We start from the raw sequence: 22,072 nt of genomic DNA, 5'->3' as shown, positions 1-22,072 counted from the left end.
ATAATAAAAGTTCTAAATATGCTTTATGAGTAGTGAATGACCCTAGGATGGCAACACATGAATTCTAAGTGGCTTTAAAAGGTGCTTTCTCCATTCTGATTGGTTTATACTGCTCAGTTAAAAAATATATTTTTTTATCAACTTCTGCATTTTCTGCACTCAGAGAGAATTTCCACACTGCCACGTAGGGCTGCACAATATGTGCAAACAATCTAGACCTTACTTTTAACCAAATGTTGCAATTTGAATTGTGATTTAGAGCAAAACACTTGGGTGAACTGTTGAAATCATGTAAATAGAAAGATTACTTAAATTCTATAGCAAGTAAATAAGTGGGCACTTTGAATAGTGTTGTTTGACATGACAATGAATGAAAATTCCAGGGGAAATTGTGACAGGGTAGGAACCAAAGTGTTGATAAGTGTTTGCAGGGGGACCCTATAATCTTTGGCTACATTGAATGTTTTCTAGTAGCTACTTAAAGTTAACATATTCTTGCTTTGAGTATTCCTCTTTGATTTAGAAGATACTGTTACACAAACATGCTGATTTAGGTCTACACCATCACTGGTATTATCTGGCTGTATAGCTAATTATGTTTGCGCTGACTCAAAACATTTATTAGCTAGCTATTAGCGGCTAACAAGATTTAGGCCCAACTTGCTTGGGCAGTTTGCAGATTTAAGAAACACAAACAGTGTAATTATAGAACACTAGTGGATTTATATTAAGAAGAAAAGTGAAAACAGCATAGTTGTCAACATTGTTGCATGTGCTACATTGACAACAATTGTGCTCCTTGAGTGACAGGGGGCGGGGTCTGTGTGAAAAGCGGCAGAGACCCACAGCGAGAGACCGAGAGAGAGAGAGGCAGAGAGAGAAAGTAGCGAAGTAAACTATGAAAATGTGTATCACATTTAACAAACCAAACATTAAAATACAGTTATACAGGTAAAGTAAAACCCGTCCGTGCATCAATACTGGTCTTTGGTAAAATAATGCCCTACCAGGCGGTGTCAGGGAAGGCCCTACAAATTGTCAAATGACTCCAGCTATCAATTGTTCTCTCTGCAAGCAGTACCGGAGCACATAGTCTGGGACCAAAAGGCTCCTTAAGAGCTTCTACCCAAAGTCATAAGACTGCTGAACAGTTAATCAAATGGCTGCTCAGAATATTTGCATTGACATCTTTTATTATGTTTTTTGCGCCGACTCTCTTGCACAGGCTCGATGTACACTCACTGGACTCTAACCACACACTTACACATGATACACTCCCCCACACAAGCGGTTTGTTAATCATCTCTGCATATAGTCACTTTACCCCTACATATTGCCTCAATTACCTCGACTAACCCGTACCCTTGCACTTAAGACTATGTACTTGTATATAGCCTTGTTATTGTATTGTGTGACCATTTACCCTTTCGTTTATTTAGCACATTGTTCTTACTTTTTTAAACTGCATTGTTGGTTAAGCAAGCACTTCACGGTTAGGTTGTATTTGGCGCATGTGACAAATAAATGTTACCTGTATCCTACTCCAAGTAGGCCATAGTAGATTGATAAAACTGCTTTGATGAACTGACTTAGGGTACATACCATTTTAAGATTACAATTAGAACGGATCAATACAGTATCAAAAAAATATATATATTTAACCTTTAACTAGGCAAGTCAGTTAAGAACAAATGATTATTTACAATGCCTTAGACCACTGCGTCACTCAGTAGCCATGGTCATTCCTGTTCTTCATTCACAATTAATGATTTGATACTTTACTTAGTCTGTTATATGCCCACCTAAAACTGGTTCTAACTCCAGTTCTGTTTGTGATATTAAGATTCTAACACCGACAGTGTTACATAAACCTATTCAGGAAAAGTCAAGGATGGAGGGGGGCATGACTTAAAAAATGGCGGACATTTCTTCAAAATCATGAGCAGTGAAAATGACTGCTTTAGCGGTTCTAGTGTCAAACAAAAATAAATGATCTTGTTCCTGCTCAAAAACACCAGTTTACACAATCTTTAAAAAGATAAAGGATTTCAGATAATAAGCTTCCATGTGGACAAGCAGCATTAGTAGAGTTGTTTTGGCTTGGCTCTCAGAGTATCAATCACTTGTCAATTATTTTTGCGCGTTTCAAAACTGGCTAATCGGCTACCTTTTTAATCCCTGGATAATGTGGTCTGTCTTCCTATGTGTGGGAAGTACATAGTATTAAAGGGGCATGATTGATTCATTTAAAGGACTAAAGCGAATGTAGCAATCATAGATTGACATACAAGGTCGACCGATTATGATTTTTCAACGCCGATACCGATTATTGGAGGACCAAAAAAAAGCCGATAGCGATTAAATCGGCTGATTTTTATTTATTTGTAATAATGACAATCACAACAATACTGAATGAACACTTATTTTAACTTAATATAATACATCAATAAAAACCAATTTAGTCTCAAATAAATAATGAAACATGTTCAATTTGGTTTAAATAATGCAAAAACAAAGTGTTGGAGAAGAAAGTAAAAGGGCAATATGTGCCATGTAAAAAAGCTAACGTTTAAGTTCCTTGCTCAGAACATGAGAACATATGAAAGCTGGTGGTTCCTTTTAACAAGAGACTTCAATATTCCAAGGTAAGAGGTTTTAGGTTGTAGTTAATATAGTATTTATAGGACTATTTCTCTCTATACCATTTGTATTTCATATACCTTTGACTATTGGATGTTCTTATAGGCACTATAGTATTGCCAGTGTAACAGTATAGCTTCCGTCCCCCTCCTCGCCCATACCTGGGCTCGAAACAGGAACACATCGACAACAGCCAAACTCGAAGTAGCGTTACCCATCGCTCTACATTTGTATATGAAATACAAATGGTATAGAGAGAAATAGTCCTGCATTCATTGTAGCTGGGGATTTTAACAAGGCTAATCTGAAAACAAGACTCCCTAAATTGTATCAGCATATCGATTGCGCAACCAGGGCTGGCAAAACCTTGGATCATTGCTATTCTAACTTCCGCGACGCATATAAGGCCCTCTCCCGCTCTCCTTTCGGAAAAGCTGACCACGACTCCATTTTGTTGCTCCCTGCCTACCAACAGAAACTAAAACAAGAAGCTCCCGCGCTGAGGTCTGTTCAACGCTGGTCCGACCAATCTGATTCCACACTCCAAGACTGCTTCCATCACGTGGACTGGGATATGTTTCATATTGCGTCAGACAACAACATTGACGAATACGCTGATTCGGTGAGCGAGTTCATTAGAACTTGCGTTGAAGATGTCGTTCCCATAGCAACGATTAAAACATTCCCAAACCAGAAACCGTGGATTGATGGCAGCATTCGCGTGAAACTGAAAGCGCGAACCACTGCTTTTAATCAGGGCAAGGTGACCGGAAACATGACCGAATACAAACAGTGTAGTTATTCCCTCCGCAAGGCAATCAAACAAGCTAAGCGTCAATATAGAGACAAAGTAGAATCGCAATTCAACGGCTCAGACACAGGAGGTATGTGGCAGGGTCTACAGTCAATCACAGATTACAAAAAGAAAACCAGCCCAGTCACGGACCAGGATGCCTTGCTCCCAGGCAGACTAAATCACTTTTTTGCCCGCTTTGAGGACAATACAGTGCCACTGACACGGCCTGCAACGAAAACATGCGGACTCTCCTTCACTGCAGCCGAGGTGAGTAAAACATTTAAACGTGTTAACCCTCGCAAGGCTGCAGGCCCAGACGGCATCCCCAGCAGCGCCCTCAGAGCATTCGCAGACCAGCTGGCTGGCGTGTTTACGGACATATTCAATCAATCCCTATCCCAGTCTGCTGTTCCCACATGCTTCAAGAGGGCCACCATTGTTCCTGTTCCCAAGAAAGCTAGGGTAACTGAGCTAAACGACTACCGCCCTGCCCCGTAGCACTCACTTCCGTCATCATGAAGTGCTTTGAGAGACTAGTCAAGGACCATATCACCTCCACCCTACCTGACACCCTAGACCCACTCCAATTTGCTTACCGCCCAAATAGGTCCACAGACGATGCAATCTCAACCACACTGCCCTAACCCATCTGGACAAGAGGAATACCTATGTGAGAATGCTGTTCATCGACTACAGCTCAGCATTTAACACCATAGTACCCTCCAAACTCGTCATCAAGCTCGAGACCCTGGGTTTCGACCCCGCCCTGTGCAACTGGGTACTGGACTTCCTGACGGGCCGCCCCCAGGTGGTGAGGGTAGGTAACAACATCTCCACCCTGCTGATCCTCAACACTGGGGCCCCACAAGGGTGCGTTCTGAGCCCTCTCCTGTACTCCCTGTTCACCCACGACTGCGTGGCCACGCACGCCTCCAACTCGATCATCAAGTTTGCGGACGACACAACAGTGGTAGGCTTGATTACCAACAACGACGAGACGGCCTACAGGGAGGAGGTGAGGGCCCTCGGAGTACTCGGACACTACAACTATGACAGACAAAATGAGGGGAAAAAATCCAGAAAATCACATTGTAGGATTTTTTATGAATTTATTTGCAAATTATGGTGGAAAGTAAGTATTTGGTCACCTACAAACAAGCAAGATTTCTGGCTCTCACAGACCTGTAACTTGTTCTTTAACTTCTTCGATATAGGGGGCGCTCTTAATTTTTGGATAAAAAAACGTTCCTGTTTTAAACAAGATATTTTGTCACGAAAAGATGCTCGACTATGCATATAATTGACAGCTTTGGAAAGAAAACACTCTGACGTTTCCAAAACTGCAAAGATATTATCTGTGAGTGCCACAGAACTGATGCTACAGGCGAAACCAAGATTATATTTCAAACAGGAAATGCCCCAGATTTTGTGTTTTGCGCTGTGTTCCAATGTCTCCTTATATGGCTGTGCGCAAGTAATGAGCCTACACGTTCTGTCGTTTCCCCAAGGTGTCTGCAGCATTGTGACGTATTTGTAGGCATATCATTGGAAGATTGACCATAAGAGACTACATTTACCAGGTGCTCGCTTGGTGTCCTCCGTTGCAATTATTGCGTAATCTCCAGCTGCGTGCATTTTTCCATTTGCTTCAGAGGAGAAACCCAACTGCCACGAATGACTTGTCATCGAATAGATATGTGAAAAACACCTTGAGGATTGATTCTAAACAACGTTTGCCATGTTTCTGGAGTTAATTTGGAAAAAAGTTCAGCGTTGTAATGACTGAATTTTCATTTTTTTTTCTTAGCCAAACGTGATGAACAAAACGGGCCGATTTCTCCTACACAAATAATATTTTTGGAAAAACTGAACATTTGCTATCTGAGAGTCTCCTCATTGAAAACATCCGAAGTTCTTCAAAGGTAAATTATTTTATTTGAATGCTTTTCTTGTTTTTGTGAAAATGTTGCCTGCTGAATGCTAGGCTGAATGCTATGCTAGCTATCAATACTCTTACAAATGCTTGTGTAGCTATGGTTGAAAATAATATTTTGAAAATCTGAGATGACAGTGTTGTTAACCTGTTGGATCTCTGGGGGCGCTATTTCATTTTTGGATAAAAAACGTTCCCGTTTTAAGCGCGATATTTTGTCACGAAAAGATGCTCGACTATGCATATTCTTGACCGTTTTGGAAAGAAAACACTCTGAAGTTTCAGAATCTGCAAAGATTTTGTCTGTAAGTGCCCCAGAACTCATTCTACAGGCGAAACCAAGATGATGCATCACCCAGGAATTAGCAGAATTTCTGAAGCTCTGTTTTCCATTGTCTCCTTATATGGCTGTGATTGCGCAAGGAATGAGCCTACACTTTCTGTCGTTCGCCCAAGGTCTTAGCAGCATTGTGACGTATTTGTAGGCATATCATTGGAAGATTGACCATAAGAGACTACATTTTCCAAGTGTCCGCCTGGTGTCCTGCGTCGAATTCGGTGCGCAATTGCCAGCTGCTTCCACTTTACCATTTGATTCAGGGGAGAAAGCATGTGTCCAAGAACGATGTATCAATGAAGAGATATGTGAAAAACACCTTGATGATTGATTCTAAACAGCGTTTGCCATGTTTTCAGTCGATATTATGGAGTTAATTTGGAAAAAAGTTCGCGTTTTGAGGACTGAATTTTCGGTTTTTTTTTTGGTAGCCAAATGTGATGTATAAAACGGAGCTATTTCTAATACACAAAGAATCTTTTTGGAAAAACTGAGCATCTGCTATCCAACTGAGAGTATCCTCATTGAAAACATCAGAAGTTCTTCAAAGGTAAATGATTTTATTTGAAGGCTTTTATGTTTTTGTTGAAATGTTGCGTGCTGGATGCTAACGCTAATGCTAACGCTAAATCCTTTGTTTGCTAGCTACTGTTACACAAATTATTGTTTTCCTATGGTTGAGAAGCATATTTTGAAAATCTGAGATGACAGTTTTGTTTACAAAAGGCTAAGCTTGCGAGATGGCATATTTATTTCATTTCATTTGCGATTTTCATGAATAGTTAACGTTGCGTTATGGTAATGAGCTTGAGTCTGTATTCCTGATACCGGATCCGGTATGGGGAGTTCCAAGAGGTTAACAAAAGGCTAAGCTTGTGAGCCAATATATTTATTTCATTTGCGATTTTCATGAATAGTTAACGTTGCGTTGTGCTAATGAGCTTGAGGCTATGATTACGCTCCCGGATACGGGATTGCTCGACGCAAGAAGTTAAGAGTCTCCTCTGTCCTCCACTCGTTACCTGTATTAATGGCACCTGTTTGAACTTGTTATCAGTATAAAAGACACCTGGCCACAACCTCAAACAGGTCACACTCCAAACTCCACAATGGCCAAGACCAAAGAGCTGTCAAAGGACACCAGAAACAAAATTGTAGATCTGCACCGGCCTGGAAGACTGAATCTGCAATAGCTAAGCAGCTTGGTTTGAAGAAATCAACTGTGGGAGCAATTATTAGGAAATGGAAGACATACAGGACCACTGATAATCTCCCTCGATCTGGGGCTCCACGCAAGATCTCACCCCGTGGGGTCAAAATGATCACAAGAACGGTGAGCAAAAATCCTAGAACCACACAGGGGGACCTAGTGAATGACCTGCAGAGAGCTGGGATCAAAGTAACAAAGCCATCATTAACACACTACGCCGCAAGGGACTCAAATCCTGTAGTGCCAGACGTGTCCCCCTGCTTAAGCCAGTTCATGTCCAGGCCCGTCTGAAGTTTGCTAGAGAGCATTTGGATGATTCAGAAGAAGATTGGGAGAATGTCATATAGTCAGATGAAACCAAAATATAACTTTTTGGTAAAAACTCAACTCGTCATGTTTGGAGGACAAATAATGCTGCGTTGCATCCAAAGAACACCATACCTACTGTGAAGCATGGGGGTGGAAACATCATGCTTTGGGGCTGTTTTTCTGCAAAGGGACCAGGACGACTGATCCGTGTAAAGGAAAGAATGAAAGGAGCCATGTATCGTGAGCCTTTGAGTGAAAACCTCCTTCCATCAGCAAGGGCATTGAAGATGAAACGTGGCTGGGTCTTTCAGCATGACAATGATCCCAAACACACCGCCCGGGTAATGAAGGAGTGGCTCCGTAAGAAGCATTTCAAGGTCCTGGAGTGGCCTAGCCAGTATCCAGATCTCAACCCCATAGAAAATCTTTGGAGGGAGTTGAAAGTCCGTGTTGCCCAGCAACAGCCCCAAAACATCACTGCTCTAGAGGAGATCTGCATGGAGGAATGGGCCAAAATACCAGCAACAGTGTGTGAAAACCTTGTGAAGACTTACAGAAAACGTTTGACCTCTGTCATTGCCAACAAAGGATATATAACAAAGTATTGATAATAACTTTTGTTATTGACCAAATACTTATTTTCCACCATCATTTGCAAATAAATTCATTAAAAATCCTACAATGTGATTCTCTGGATTTTTTTTCTCATTTTGTCTGTCATAGTTGAAGTGTGCCTATGATGAAAATTACAGGCCTCTCATCTCTTTAAGTGGGAGAACTTGCACAATTGGTGGCTGACTAAATACTTTTTTTGCCCCACTGTAAGTCCCAATTTCTGATCTTCTAATCGAAAAGACATATGCCGGAAATTCAAACACATTCCTGGCCTGTATTTGGTCATTTAGCCGGCTGACACACCCGTTCTGTATCCTCAGCCAGGGAGCTTGCTTGTCAAGAACAGATCGGCCTCTTTTGGGTTGTCAAACGTACGTGTTGATCCTTCGACTGTCACCTTAAACCGGGCTGGGAAGAGGAATCCATATCGGATGTTGGCCACCCTGCATTTGTTGCGTACCTCATTATACTCTTTCCGTTGGTTCCTCACCGCCAAGGTAAGATCTGGGTAGAAAGACACCCTGACTCCATTGTAGTTAAGGGGGAACATTTGACAAGCCAGCTTGAGGATGAGATCCCTGGTCTGGGGATAGTGCAGCCGTAAAATGAATGGCCTTGGTGGCCCGCCCTTGGCCGGCTTCGTTGCCTGAGATCTGTGTGCGCGGTTGATCAGGATGGCCGTTTTGAAGTGTACACTCACCAGCAATGCCTGTATCAGCTCCGAGACAAATTCAGTGGGTTTCCCTTTCTCAGTGTCCTCCTGGATCCCACATATTCGGATGTTCTGGCGTCTTGAATGCGACTCGAGCATTTCCAGTCGTGCTTTCAGGGTTTTGTTGTCATTTTTGAACATTGCGCAATGTTTCTCTATGTCCTGTAGCCTGGCCTCGTGATCGACTGTCGTCTGCTCAACCTCATGCACCATTCCTGTAGTTGCTTTCACAGTTTCAGCCAAAGTCTCAATACTCTTTGAGATATCAGCCAACCTTGTGTCCACCTTCTTGCTTAGTGAATTTATGGCAGCCAGTATGTCACTTTGAGTGGGCTCTGTGGGGAACTCTTGGAAGCTAGGCTCTTCAGCTAACTCCTCGTGGGTCGGCGACGTTAAAATTGGTTCGCTGTCTATCTCATTCAAATTATCTTGTTTAGCGCTCCCTTTTCTGGTGCCTTTTCCCTTTGTCATATTTGTTTGAAGTTATAGGTCGTGAGAGGTTAAGATAAATACTCATTTGTTTCAAAATAGAGCAGAGCTCTAGCAAAGCACGCTCTCTAGCGCCCCCCCACCCACTGATTCTTGACAAACATAACTTATAAATGCCTCATGAGCTTGAATCAAATTTTGCACACAATGACAACCCAAAGTATAGCTATTTTGGGGGGTTTTGTTTGTAAACGATGCAATTGTAAACAAACACTATGCAGCCTCAAAACATGGTTAAAATTATAATGTTGATTTCATGAAAGGTCAGCACTTGCATCGATAGCTCGGTCTATGGAAATTTGAGTGGTTACATATCTCCAGCCACATCCCTCAGATAACACTGGACAATTTGCGTTTCTTATTAGACAAGTCCAGGTAGTCCCTCCCCGTGTTCATCTGTTTGGTGCCTAATGAACACAACCCTGGACCACCCTTCCTGCTCCACCATTCCTAGTATGCCCCATCCTGATCAGTACCCACCTGAAGAAGCCCTTGCAGCCCTCGCAGGTCATGGCGTTGAAGTGGAAGCCGGTGGCCTTGTCGCCGCAGACGCCACAGATGCGCGGCATGTTGCGGTTGAACTCATCCGGCCCGACCACTGAGGTGCTCACAGCCATGGGCTCCATCACTGCAACGAGAGAAGAGAGAGAGTAGTTGGTGATCAGTGCTCTGGTACAGGTCTTTGTCCTTCCCACGTGTATCAGACAGGTTGCATTTGTTGCATCTAATTTTATAGGGACAGGTGTTGGAGAAATTAGCATAAGACAAAAAGAACACCCCCATGATTCTGCCCGTTATTGGCTATGTAGTGAGTCAATACAAACACACCATCTGGCCCTGTCAATGAAAAAAACAACAGTGAAGTAATGCACACCAGAGGTAACACGCCTAAAGCCTTTTCAATCTCACTCTGCCTCTCATTTCCTTTGACAGCTGAAGACCCTCTGGCATCGTCTGGACAGACCAGAGCAGAATAAATGATATCCTAGTTGCAGCGATTGAAATTAAGTACTGAAGGGCAGTTCAAGTCAGGAGTATTTTTGGGTTGCCCAATGATGATGATCACTTGCCCGAAAATGTTCTATTTACTGCCTTTTACCTACATGTACAGTGCATTCAGAAAGTATTCAGACACCTTGACTTTCCACACATTTTGTTATGTTACAGCCTTATTCTAAATTGGATTCAATCGTTTTTCCCCCCCTTCACCAATCTGCACACAATACCCCATAATGACAAAGCAAAAACAGATTTAAAAAAACATTTTGCAAACATATATATTACAAAAAAACTGAAATATTACATTTACATAAGTATTCAGACCTTTAACATTCAGTAGTTTATTTATGCACCTTTGGAAGCGATTACAGCCTCGAGGCTTTTTGGGTATGACTTGAATTTGGGGAGTTTCTCCCATATTTTCTCCCATTTTTCTGCAGATCCTCTCAAGCTCTGTCAGATCGGCTGGGGAGTATTGCTGCACAGCTATTTTCAGGACTCTCCAGAGATGTTTGATCGGGGTCTGGCTGAGCCACTCAAGGACATTGAGACTTGTCCCGAAGCCACTCCCGAGTTCTCAACCAGGTTCATGGGGTAGTCACCTGGAATGCATTTCAATTAACAGGTGTGCCTTGTTAAAAGTTAATTTGTGAAATTTCTTTCCTTCTTAATGAGTATATATATATATATATATATATATATATATATATTTTTGGGGGGGAGGGGGATTCAATAATGCCAACATGGGGTGTTGATTGATAGACATAGCTAAATCAAAATCAGAACTACCACAGGCCATAACATTATTCATCATTGTACTAGAGAAACCAACAAGAGTTAGCCAAGATTTGAATAATTGAACAGCTGTTATCCATTTCTGCTGACAAAGGCACTGGTTGGTTGGAGCATTTAGTGTGTTTGTCCATGGTTCACGACAGGGCAAGAGCAGAAAAACAACTTGTTTTTCCATTAAATAGTGATGATTGCACGCTTAGCAAGAAGCTGAAAACAATGTATACAGACAAGGGAGCCTCCATTTCTGGAAGGAAACATCAGGTTGTTGCTTGACTGGCTAAGAGTTGCATAAAGATCAATGCCTAATAAAAAGGCCAGGCTGCCCCAACGCTAGACAAGTCGCACATTGCCAGTCTCACGTCATTGTGCCAATCACTGAAACATGGGCTCCTGATCACCATCACACCCCAAAACACAGACCTAAATGGAAACTAGGACTAACATTCCTAATTGTGTAGTAGTGAGCGTGCACTTTCAACATCTGTTGTATTTTGGTTTGCCTTGTAGCTTGGTCTAATTGTAATTTTGACAAGGATAGAACCAGTTGTCCCATAAAACAATTCTCTCTTTGAACTCTACACAACATGGGGATATTCGCTTTCTTTCTAAACATGATCCACCCACCATCAATGCTGTGCATTGAACACAAATCTCAGTCCGGTCAATACCATTTAGGCATTGGGCAGATACTAACAAGACCCGGTAAATAGACAGCTGTATCAACACGTGAAGCAACAATGCATGCTCTGCAAGTTTCACTGGATGGAAGCATATGTAAAACAATGGAACAAGTACACTATTAAGCTACAGAAGTTTCATGTGATCTACCCAGGTCAAGGATCCGCCACCCTTGCTTCGACTGCATCCATGTCCTCGTCTGGTCAGACACACCCCCTACACTAAAGTGCTGTGACCTTCTTGTCTTTGTGAGTTCTTGCCATTACAAATCTGTTCCAACACAGACATATGACAGTAAAAGACTGCCTGCCTGGAGCCTCACTCAGAGAATGAAAAGTCTGGTTGCATGTCACGTTGCTGTGCAATAGACCTTGCTCCTCAGTGCCTCAGGCACAACTAATATACAGAATTATTCATTTTGCCACCAGTGTCACGACACTGAAAGTGCAAGTTGTTCCCATTGTCTGTCCCTCCAGACCTGAGAAACATCAACCAACCACCAGTAGCCTCCACAGAACAGCACAGCTACAGGACATCAAATGAAAGGGAAGAAAGTGTTGACGTTATCTAACCGGGCACTCACACAGAGCAAACGACCCAGAAACCATTAAAGATGGGGGAGCCGTAGGAGAGGGGGCCATGTGAGCCGCGTTAAGTCACTGACGATGTGCCTGTGAGCCATCGCTAAGTCGGAACATTTCCCTCCATTTCTTTCCACACAAAAAGGACTGGGCTGCATTCATTGTAGCTGGGGATTTTAACAAGGCTAATCTGAAAACAAGACTCCCTAAATTTTATCAGCATATCGATTGCGCAACCAGGGGTGGAAAAACCTTGGATCATTGCTATTCTAACTTCCGCGACGCATATAAGGCCCTGCCCCGCCCCCCTTTCGGAAAAGCTGACCACGACTCCATTTTGTTGATCCCTGCCTACAGACAGAAACTAAAACAAGAGGCTCCCACGCTGAGGTCTGTCCAACGCTGGTCCGACCAAGCTGACTACACACTCCAAGACTGCTTCCATCACGTGGACTGGGAGATGTTTCGTATTGCGTCAGATAACAACATTGACGAATACGCTGATTCGGTGTGCGAGTTCATTAGAACGTGCGTTGAAGATGTCGTTCCCATAGCAATGATTAAAACATTCCCTAACCAGAAACCGTGGATTGATGGCAGCATTCGTGTGAAACTGAAAGCGCGAACCACTGCTTTTAATCAGGGCAAGGTGTCTGGTAACATGACCGAATACAAACAGTGCAGCTATTCCCTCCGCAAGGCTATAAAACAAGCTAAGCGCCAGTACAGAGACAAAGTAGAATCTCAATTCAACGGCTCAGACACAAGAGGCATGTGGCAGGGTCTACAGTCAATCACGGACTACAGGAAGAAATCCAGCCCAGTCACGGACCAGGATGTCTTGCTCCCAGGCAGACTAAATAACTTTTTTGCCTGCTTTGAGGACAATATAGTGCCACTGACACGGCCTGCAACGAAAACATGCGGACTCTCCTTCACCGCAGCCGAGGTGAGTAAGACATTTAACCCTCGCAAGGCTGCAGGCCCAGACGGCATCCCCAGCCGCACCATCAGAGCTTGCGCAGACCAACTGGCCGGTGTGTTTACGGACATATTCAATCAATCCCTATACCAGTCTGCTGTTCCCACATGCTTCAAGAGGGCCACCATTGTTCCTGTTCCCAAGAAGGCTAAGGTAACTGAGCTAAACGACTACCGCCCCGTAGCGCTCACATCCGTCATCATGAAGTGCTTTGAGAGACTAGTCAAGGACCATATCACCTCCACCCTACCTGACACCCTAGACCCACTCCAATTTGCTTACCGCCCAAATAGGTCCACAGACGATGCAATCTCAACCACACTGCACACTGCCCTAACCCATCTGGACAAGAGGAATACCTATGTGAGAATGCTGTTCATCGACTACAGCTCGGCATTCAACACCATAGTACCCTCCAAGCTCGTCATCAAGCTCGAGACCCTGGGTCTCGACCCCGCCCTGTGCAACTGGGTACTGGACTTCCTGACGGGCCGCCCCCAGGTGGTGAGGGTAGGCAACAACATCTCCTCCCCGCTGATCCTCAACACTGGGGCCCCACAAGGGTGCGTTCTGAGCCCTCTCCTGTACTCCCTGTTCACCCACGACTGCGTGGCCACGCACGCCTCCAACTCAATCATCAAGTTTGCGGACGACACAACAGTGGTAGGCTTGATTACCAACAACGACGAGACGGCCTACAGGGAGGAGGTGAGGGCCCTCGGAGTGTGGTGTCAGGAAAATAACCTCACACTCAACGTCAACAAAACTAAGGAGATGATTGTGGACTTCAGGAAACAGCAGAGGGAACACCCCCCTATCCACATCGATGGAACAGTAGTGGAGAGGGTAGCAAGTTTTAAGTTCCTCGGCATACACATCACAGACAAACTGAATTGGTCCACTCACACAGACAGCATCGTGAAGAAGGCGCAGCAGCGCCTCTTCAACCTCAGGAGGCTGAAGAAATTTGGCTTGTCACCAAAAGCACTCAAACTTCTACAGATGCACAATCGAGAGCATCCTGGCGGGCTGTATCACCGCAACTGCACCGCCCTCAACCGTAAGGCTCTCCAGAGGGTAGTGAGGTCTGCACAACGCATCACCGGGGGCAAACTACCTGCCCTCCAGGACACCTACACCACCCGATGTCACAGGAAGGCCATAAAGATCATCAAGGACATCAACCACCCGAGCCCCTGCCTGTTCACCCCGCTATCATCCAGAAGGCGAGGTCAGTACAGGTGCATCAAAGCTGGGACCGAGAGACTGAAAAACAGCTTCTATCTCAAGGCCATCAGACTGTTAAACAGCCACCACTAACACTGAGTGGCTGCTGCCAACACACTGACACTGGCTCAACTCCAGCCACTTTAATAATGGGAATTGATGGGAAATGATGTAAATATATCACTAGCCACTTTAAACAATGCTACCTTATATAATGTTACATACCCTACATTATTCATCTCATATGCATACGTATATACTGTACTCTATATCATCGACTGTATCCTTATGTAATACATGTATCACTAGCCACTTTAAACTATGCCACTTTGTTTACATACTCATCTCATTTGTACATACTGTACTCGATACCATCTACTGTATCTTGCCTATGCTGCTCTGTACCATCACTCATTCATATATCCTTATGTACATATTCTTTATCCCCTTACACTGTGTACAAGACAGTAGTTTTGGAATTGTTAGTTAGATTACTTGTTATTACTGCATTGTCGGAACTAGAAGCACAAGCATTTCGCTACACTCGCATTAACATCTGCTAACCATGTGTATGTGACAAATAAAATTTGATTTGATTTGTTTGGTACAAACGTTGGCTTGCTAGATTAAAAAAAAAGAAAATCGCTAACCCCTTCTAATATTATGCTTTGTATCATGTAAAGAACAAACGCCAGAGTCTGGTAATAATTGACTTAAAAAATGTTTAGGCTTCGTATTTAACTGGAGCAAGTAGAGTTAAGTGCCGTGCTCAAGGGTACATACATTTTTTTTGATCATCTAGTCAGTTCGGAGATCCAAACCACCAACCTTTCGGTTACTGGCCCAACGCTGTGCCACCCTGGATGAGAGCGAAAAAATCCACACAGATTAAGACACAGGTTACACTCCTTTATGTAATTGGTTTATCCCGGTTAAGGGGTGTTTCATTGTTTATCTAAAACGTTAGGCTAATGTTTGTTTGCATTAAATGGCCAATGCAGCCATTTTTATATCAATATCAAATAATTTATTGGTAACGATTATCTTACCATAATAGCTGTCCATTAAAATGGACAAAAATAGATTTTTAGCTATGACTGATTAATTTTGCTATGACTGTCTGGGAGTGGTCTGAGTGGGGAGGGGAAAACTGAAAACTAGCTCTTTTTGGCAGAGAGGTTTGGATGTCTGTTATTAGTCTATAAACCAATTTACCACCTGGTGAGGTCACCAGCCAGGCCGAAACTCCTGCCCATGCAAACAGGCTTATTAGAAGGTCCTGTGTAGATTGACTGCACCTTTAACGCAATGAGAATGTGCATGGTTTCTGCCAGGATGGGGCAAGTCCTTACAGGATCCTCGGTCTCCCCATTCAGGTAACAGGCTGTTACTACTATAGCTCTGCCATTGAGACGTTTTGCCTGTGTCAAGGTCATCTTGCTGTAGGCCAAGTAAATTTGTTTTTCTGAGCTAAATATTTTTGTCAACTATTTTTTACATCTCTAAATGTGTAAAGACACAACTTTGGAGCCAGTCATCACCTGCACTGTCAAATTCCACTTATTTAGCTAATGCAGCTAACGCGCACCCCGTGGATGCATTGCTCTGATTGGTCTGGGAAACAGCACACTAGTTACACTCTCCAAAAAACATCAGGTCAATGCACCATGTTGTGCCTCCTTGTTTTGCATGTTATCAAAGCAACAATCATAGGGGCGAAAGTGAGCTGAAGGGCCCCAACAACAAAAAAAGCAGGTGGGCAGCATCCTATTCTTACAGAGGTAAGAGCAGGCGAGGGTAAGACAGGGTGAGATGCACACATGTGACAGGTCAGGTAAAAAACACATGGTGGCATAGGGTAGGGCTGCATGATTTAGACAAAAAATCTAATTGTGACTTTTTTGGGCCAGATAGTGAATTTGCAAGTTTCAAACACTTAGTAATTCCATCAGACATTGTTAAAACAAGTGTCAGGGTAGAGAACATCACTTCTAAAATGAGATCAACAAATTAATACATACTGTGCTAACTGAACACAGAACCAAATGAAACAAATATTTTCTAACATCGTTATCGGCTGTATATTATTACTACATATTAACAAACACTGTTGCCCCAATTTCATGGTATCCAACTGGTAGTTAGTCTTGTCCCATCACTGCAACTCCCATACGGACTCGGGAGAGGCAAAGGTCGATTTTCAAACACTTAGTAATACCATCAGACACGGTTAAAACACAACCCAGCCAAGCCGCACTGCTTCTTGACACAATGCCCGCTTAACACGGAAGCCAGCCGCACCAATGTGTTGGAGGGAATACCATACACCTGGCGACCGTGTCAGAGTGCATTGCGCCCGGCCCGAAATACTTACACATAATATAGTTTGTATCAGTAAGACAGTCAACATTACCATTATGTCACTCCAAAGATCTAATAGATGGGCCCGACTATGGCGGGCCGGGCACACAATCCCTGCCGGCTAAACCCTCCCCTAATCCCGACGACGCTGGGCAAATGGGTCTCCCCGGTCGAGGCCGGCTGCGACAGAGCTTGGACTCGAACCAGAATCTCTAGTGGCACAGCTAGCACTGGGATGCAGTGCCTTACACCAATGCACCACTCGGGAGGCCCACAAACATAATCAAAATATAGTGTGCTATTAACCTAAGTTAATTATTTATTCAGGCAGCCATAGGCTGTAGATGGAATAGGAAGATTATGATTGTAGGCTCAATCATTATGATAATTGAAATAAATCAAAATACCTGAAAAACATGTAATATGTAGTCTTCTGATTGCAAGATGCAGCCTTTGTCCAAAACATTGCAGTCTGGTCCATTCCTTCAAAGTAGCATGTTTCAACTTCTCCCTTCATTTTGTTATACAGCGTTGGGATGGAGACTTGCACGGCAGCAGGAAGTAGGGTTGCTGTGGGTGTTGCAGCACCTCCTGAATTTTTTATTCACTAAAGTCGTGCACTGGGCCGTTACTAGTCCTGTATTAGCGGACCGGTATATCAGTCTGTAGCGCGGGCAAAATAATGTTTTTGCAGACCCTTTTACTTGAGTCTGAAAATGTATCGGCAATCAATCAAGCACAACACTTGCATTTGGTTGACATCGGCCTGTAGCCGAAATACTGCTATTTCCAATGAAGATGCGCCCTTCATTGGCACCAAATCGACTTCTCGTTAGCACTAGCAGCACTCATGTTTCCAACACGACCAATGCCCTTTCTCTCTCACCAGCATGCAGGGACACTTGTGATTGGCCAGCATGTGCGTGCCATGCAGAGTGAGCGCCCGCTTGTGATTGGTCAGCATCCTCTGTGCATGTAGAGAGTGAATGAACAGAGTCTAGTAGCGCATCTCATTGGAGGAGTTACCATAGTATAGTTTTTGATGTATTAAAAGACGCACTATGCGGAAATTGCTCTGCCATTTCCTGGTTGCTAAAATTGCAATAGTTAGCTTAATTTTAGTTTGTGAGACAAAACAAGCAGGTATAGTGTATAGAATCACTGTACCATCTAAACCGCTGTGAAATACCGAGCCCATAACTCAAAATATTGTAGATCCCACTGATTGAAGATGTTGTACAAAACCCAAAGTAAAAAATGGAAAAACTAAAACTAAAGAACGGGAAGCATAGAAATAACGCACTAAGAACAGATTCTTATACGCTTCTTATACTTGCTTTCAATGAGTGACAGATCTATAACACATATTTCTATGTAAATTTGTTCAGGTTGCCCACAAAGTTACATACTGCAGCTTTAACGGATTGTCAAATAAAATCACAGCCTCGTGATATGGATATTGCACATGCCAATACTGCAATTTCGATCTGAAATAGATTAGTTGTGCAGAACCTAGCATACAGGCCATGTCATCAATCCTGGGCACTTCTGGAGCAGAGACATGGTTGTTTAGCCATGGGCACAGTGGGCAGGGTTCAACACATGCCCAGCTGTACAAACAGATATACTAATGAAATCACCAGGCTTCCCTAATCAGCCCTGGATATGGGCATCTGAAACTGGATAATTTGAATTATCATCTTGCTCATACATTTTATTTAAAAAAATGTAAGTCTGCATTATTCCTGGGTGAAAAAAAGCCCTTGCCCCAGATCCAAACTACTGGAGCCACTGAACTTTAGACCTTGTTTTTGCCATTGGCTGGAAATTAATAAGACGTGTTTGTGTTTTTGGCAGGCTGACAAAAGTGAGACTAGATTTGAGTAACTGGAGCATCCGCATTTGTGGGTTCGATTAGGCTCAAAATGGCTAAAAACAAAATAACTTTCTTCTGAAACTTGTCAGTCTATTCTTGTTCTGAGAAATGAAGACTATTCCATGTGAGAAATAGCCAAGAAACTGAAGATCTCGTACAATGCTGTGTACTACTCCCTCACACAGAACAGCGCAAACTGGCTCTAACCAGAATAGATTGAGAGGCCCCGGTGAACAACTGCATTTGCGTGTCTAGTTTGAGAAACAGACACCACACAAGTCCTCAACTGACAGCTTCATTAAATAGTACCTGCAAAAACACCAGTCAACAGTGAAGGAGACTTCTTCGTTTCCTGCCATTTTGAGCCTGTAATCGAACCCACACATGCTGATGCTCCAGATACTCAACTACTAAAAGCCAGTTTTATTGCTTCTTTAAATCAGAACAACAGTTGTGCTGTTGTTCAGTTGAACATTTTGCTGTGTTAACCATTTTGCTGTCATGTTTTCTAATGATCAATTAGCCTTTTAAAATGATAAACTTGGATTACCTAACACAACGTGCCATTGGAACAAAGTGGATGGTTGATAAATGGGCTTCTACACACCTATGTAGATATTCCATAAACAAATCAGCCATTTCCAGCTACAACAGTAATTTACAACATTAAATGTCTACACTGTATTTCTGATCCATTTTATCTTATTTTAAAATGGACAAAAAAAAGGGGGGGGAAAAGGATTTTCTTTAAAAAACAAGGACATTTCTAAGTGACCCCAACCTTTTGAACGGTAGTGCATGCATGTACAGTGGGGCAAAAAAGTATTTAGTCAGCCACCAATTGTGCAAGTTCTCCCACTTAAAAAGGAGAGAGGCCTGTAATTTATCATCATCATAGGTACACTTCAACTATGACAGACAAAATGAGAAAAAGAAAAATCAAAAAAATCACATTGTAGGATTTTTTATGAATTTGCAAATTATGGTGGAAAATAAGTATTTGGTCACCTACAAACAAGCAAGATTTCTGGCTCTCACAGACCTGTAACAACTTCTAACCTCTTGGTGTTAGGGGGCAGTATTTTCATTTTTGAAGAAAAAAGAAACGTTCCCGTTTTAAACTGGATATTTTGTCAGGAAAAGATGCTAGAATATGCATATAATTGCCAGCTTTGGATAGAAAACACTAACGTTTCCAAAACTGTAAAGATATTGTCTGTGCGTATAACAGAACTGATGTTGCAGGCGAAAGCCTGAGAAAAATCCAATCCGGAAGTGCCCCAGGTTTTGAAAGCGCTGCGTTCCAATGACTCCCTATTCAGCTGTGAATGTACCATCAACGAGCTTACGCTTTCTACGTATTCTCCAAGGTGTCTGCAGCATTGGGAGGTAGTTTTACGCATTTCTGTTGAAGAATAGCCATAGGCGGCCACATTGCGTAAGTGGTCACATGGTGGCTCCGAGAGAGATTCTCGCGTAAAATACAGAGGTAGCCATTATTCCAATCGGTCCTAGTGAAGAACGAATTGTCTCAACGGATATATTATCAAATAGATATTAGAAAAACACCTCGAGGATGGATTCTAAACAACGTTTGCCATTTTTCTGTCGATATTATGGAGCTAATTTGGAATATTTTTCGGCGTTGTGGTGACTGCAATTTCCGGGCGATTTCTCAGCCAAACGTGAAGAACAAACGGAGCTATTTTGCCAACAAAAATCTTCTTTTGGGAAAAAATGAACTTTGGCTGTCTACCTGGGAGTCTCGTGAGTGAAAACATCCAAAGTTCAAAGGTAAACGATTTAATTTGATTGCTTTTCTGATTTCCGTGACAAGTTTGCCTGCTGCTAGCAAGGCATAATGCTATGCTAGGCTTGTCACGCCCTTGTCTAGTATTTTCTTTATTATTTTGGTCAGGCCAGGGTGTGACATGGGTTAATTATGTGGTGTGTTTTGTCTTGGGGTTTTTGTAGGTATTGGGATTGTGGTATAGTGGGGTTGTCTAGAAAAGTCTATGGTTGCCTGAAGTGGTTCTCAGAGGCAGGCGTTTATCGTTGTCTCTGATTGGGAACCATATTTTTCTCATTTTGTCTGTCATAGTTGAAGTGTACCTATGATGAAAATTACAGGCCTCTCATCTTTTTAAGTGGGAGAACTTGCACAATTGGTGGCTGACTAAATACTTTTTTGCCCCACTGTATGTACATACATATATTAGGATCTCTCCCTTTGATCAAGCTTTTATGACATTACATTAGCAGATAACATACATTTAAGAGCAAACTAAAAACAGAACTGTAGTCTTCATGGTCTCCAAAACTAGACAGGATGAAGTATGGTAACTCTGTTCAGACCGGGGTCAAGGTGCATCATCTGTTACCACTAACTAGATCACAGTTGGGACCACAAAATCTAATCTCCCATCCTGTCCCATCTCCAAAAATGTGCATTCAGCCCATCCTCTATTTGCCTTCCCTCATAGTTCAAAGTTCATCAGAGGAGAACAGCGGTCAGAGGATCGACACACAGACATGCAAATCAGATTAGCACACAGTAAAAGACAGAGTCCCTCTCTGTGGAAATTATTGACTGAACTCTGATATCCCAGATAAGCACAGAACACAGTTAACAAAAACAGACTGGCACCTAACCTTTAAGATTAAAACTAGCGTGAGACATGTCCAACGGTATAGCCCATTGGGCTGACAGATTATCATAGCGTGTGATAAATTGGAGGGAGATGAACTCCCCTTTAGAGCAGCAAGCCATTTTGTTACTCCTAGTAAGACTGATACGTCAGCCATCTTAGACAGGTTTGACTGACAACATTTGTGGTTCACTTAGTCCCATTCTGATAATCACCCCAGTCCTTTCAAGGCACTAAAATCTGTTGTCTTGCCCATTCACCCTCTGAATGGCACACAGTCCACGTCGCAGGGCTCATCTACACGGATTGAAGTGGATTTAACAGATGACATCAATAAGGGATAATCGCATTCACCGGGATTCACCTGGTCAGTCTATCATGGAAAGAGCAGGTGCTCCTAATGTTTTGTACACTGCAGTGAATATGCATGCATATAACTACATATTCAGGCCAACTGCAAATTTACCAAATTCAATTATTTTTCTAGGACATTCCTTTTAAAAATCACCCGTGTCGCCAACCTATAGCTCGGGCTGTTTTTTTAAATGAGGACCTGGGGGTAGAAAGATTGGGGGAGCATAGATACATCTTTAAGATCACAAAATATTTTTTTTAAAACATTGCATCCTGAGAGAAGTGTTTTCATAAGCCAGTTATTATATTGGCTCTACTGACATATTTTGTCTACCATTAGTTTAACCCAGTGCATATTTATCAGCAGCGAGCGTGTCGGAACAATGTGAAATCCTTTACATTCCTAAACTATATTTATAAAGTTAAAATAGTGACATAGCAATTTTAATCCTTTAACATCCATTGACACACCCATGAGTCAATCTAAATAGTATAATACAAATCTGTCAGTTTAAACTACAGATATCAGG

The 22,072-nt window shown here is 42.7% G+C and overlaps 1 protein-coding gene across 6 annotated transcripts in view; it reads right to left on the bottom strand.

The window, feature by feature from the left end:
- LOC139368632 (vitamin D3 receptor A-like) overlaps positions 1–22,072 on the bottom strand; it is a 94,418-nt gene that overhangs the window by 27,979 nt on the left and 44,367 nt on the right. For 5 of the 6 annotated variants that reach the window (XM_071107742.1, XM_071107744.1, XM_071107743.1 and 2 more), the window contains one exon: positions 9,522–9,669. In XM_071107742.1, coding sequence (XP_070963843.1) covers positions 9,522–9,669 — 148 coding nt within the window. Of the gene's footprint in view, positions 1–9,521; positions 9,670–10,393; positions 10,418–22,072 lie in introns of those variants that run through there. The other variant, XM_071107747.1, reaches the window with a different exon arrangement.

The sequence above is a fragment of the Oncorhynchus clarkii genome, chromosome 16, assembly GCF_045791955.1.
Source record: "Oncorhynchus clarkii lewisi isolate Uvic-CL-2024 chromosome 16, UVic_Ocla_1.0, whole genome shotgun sequence".
NCBI classification, from domain to species: Eukaryota; Metazoa; Chordata; class Actinopteri; order Salmoniformes; family Salmonidae; genus Oncorhynchus; species Oncorhynchus clarkii.
This window is presented reverse-complemented; position numbering and strand designations above follow the sequence as displayed.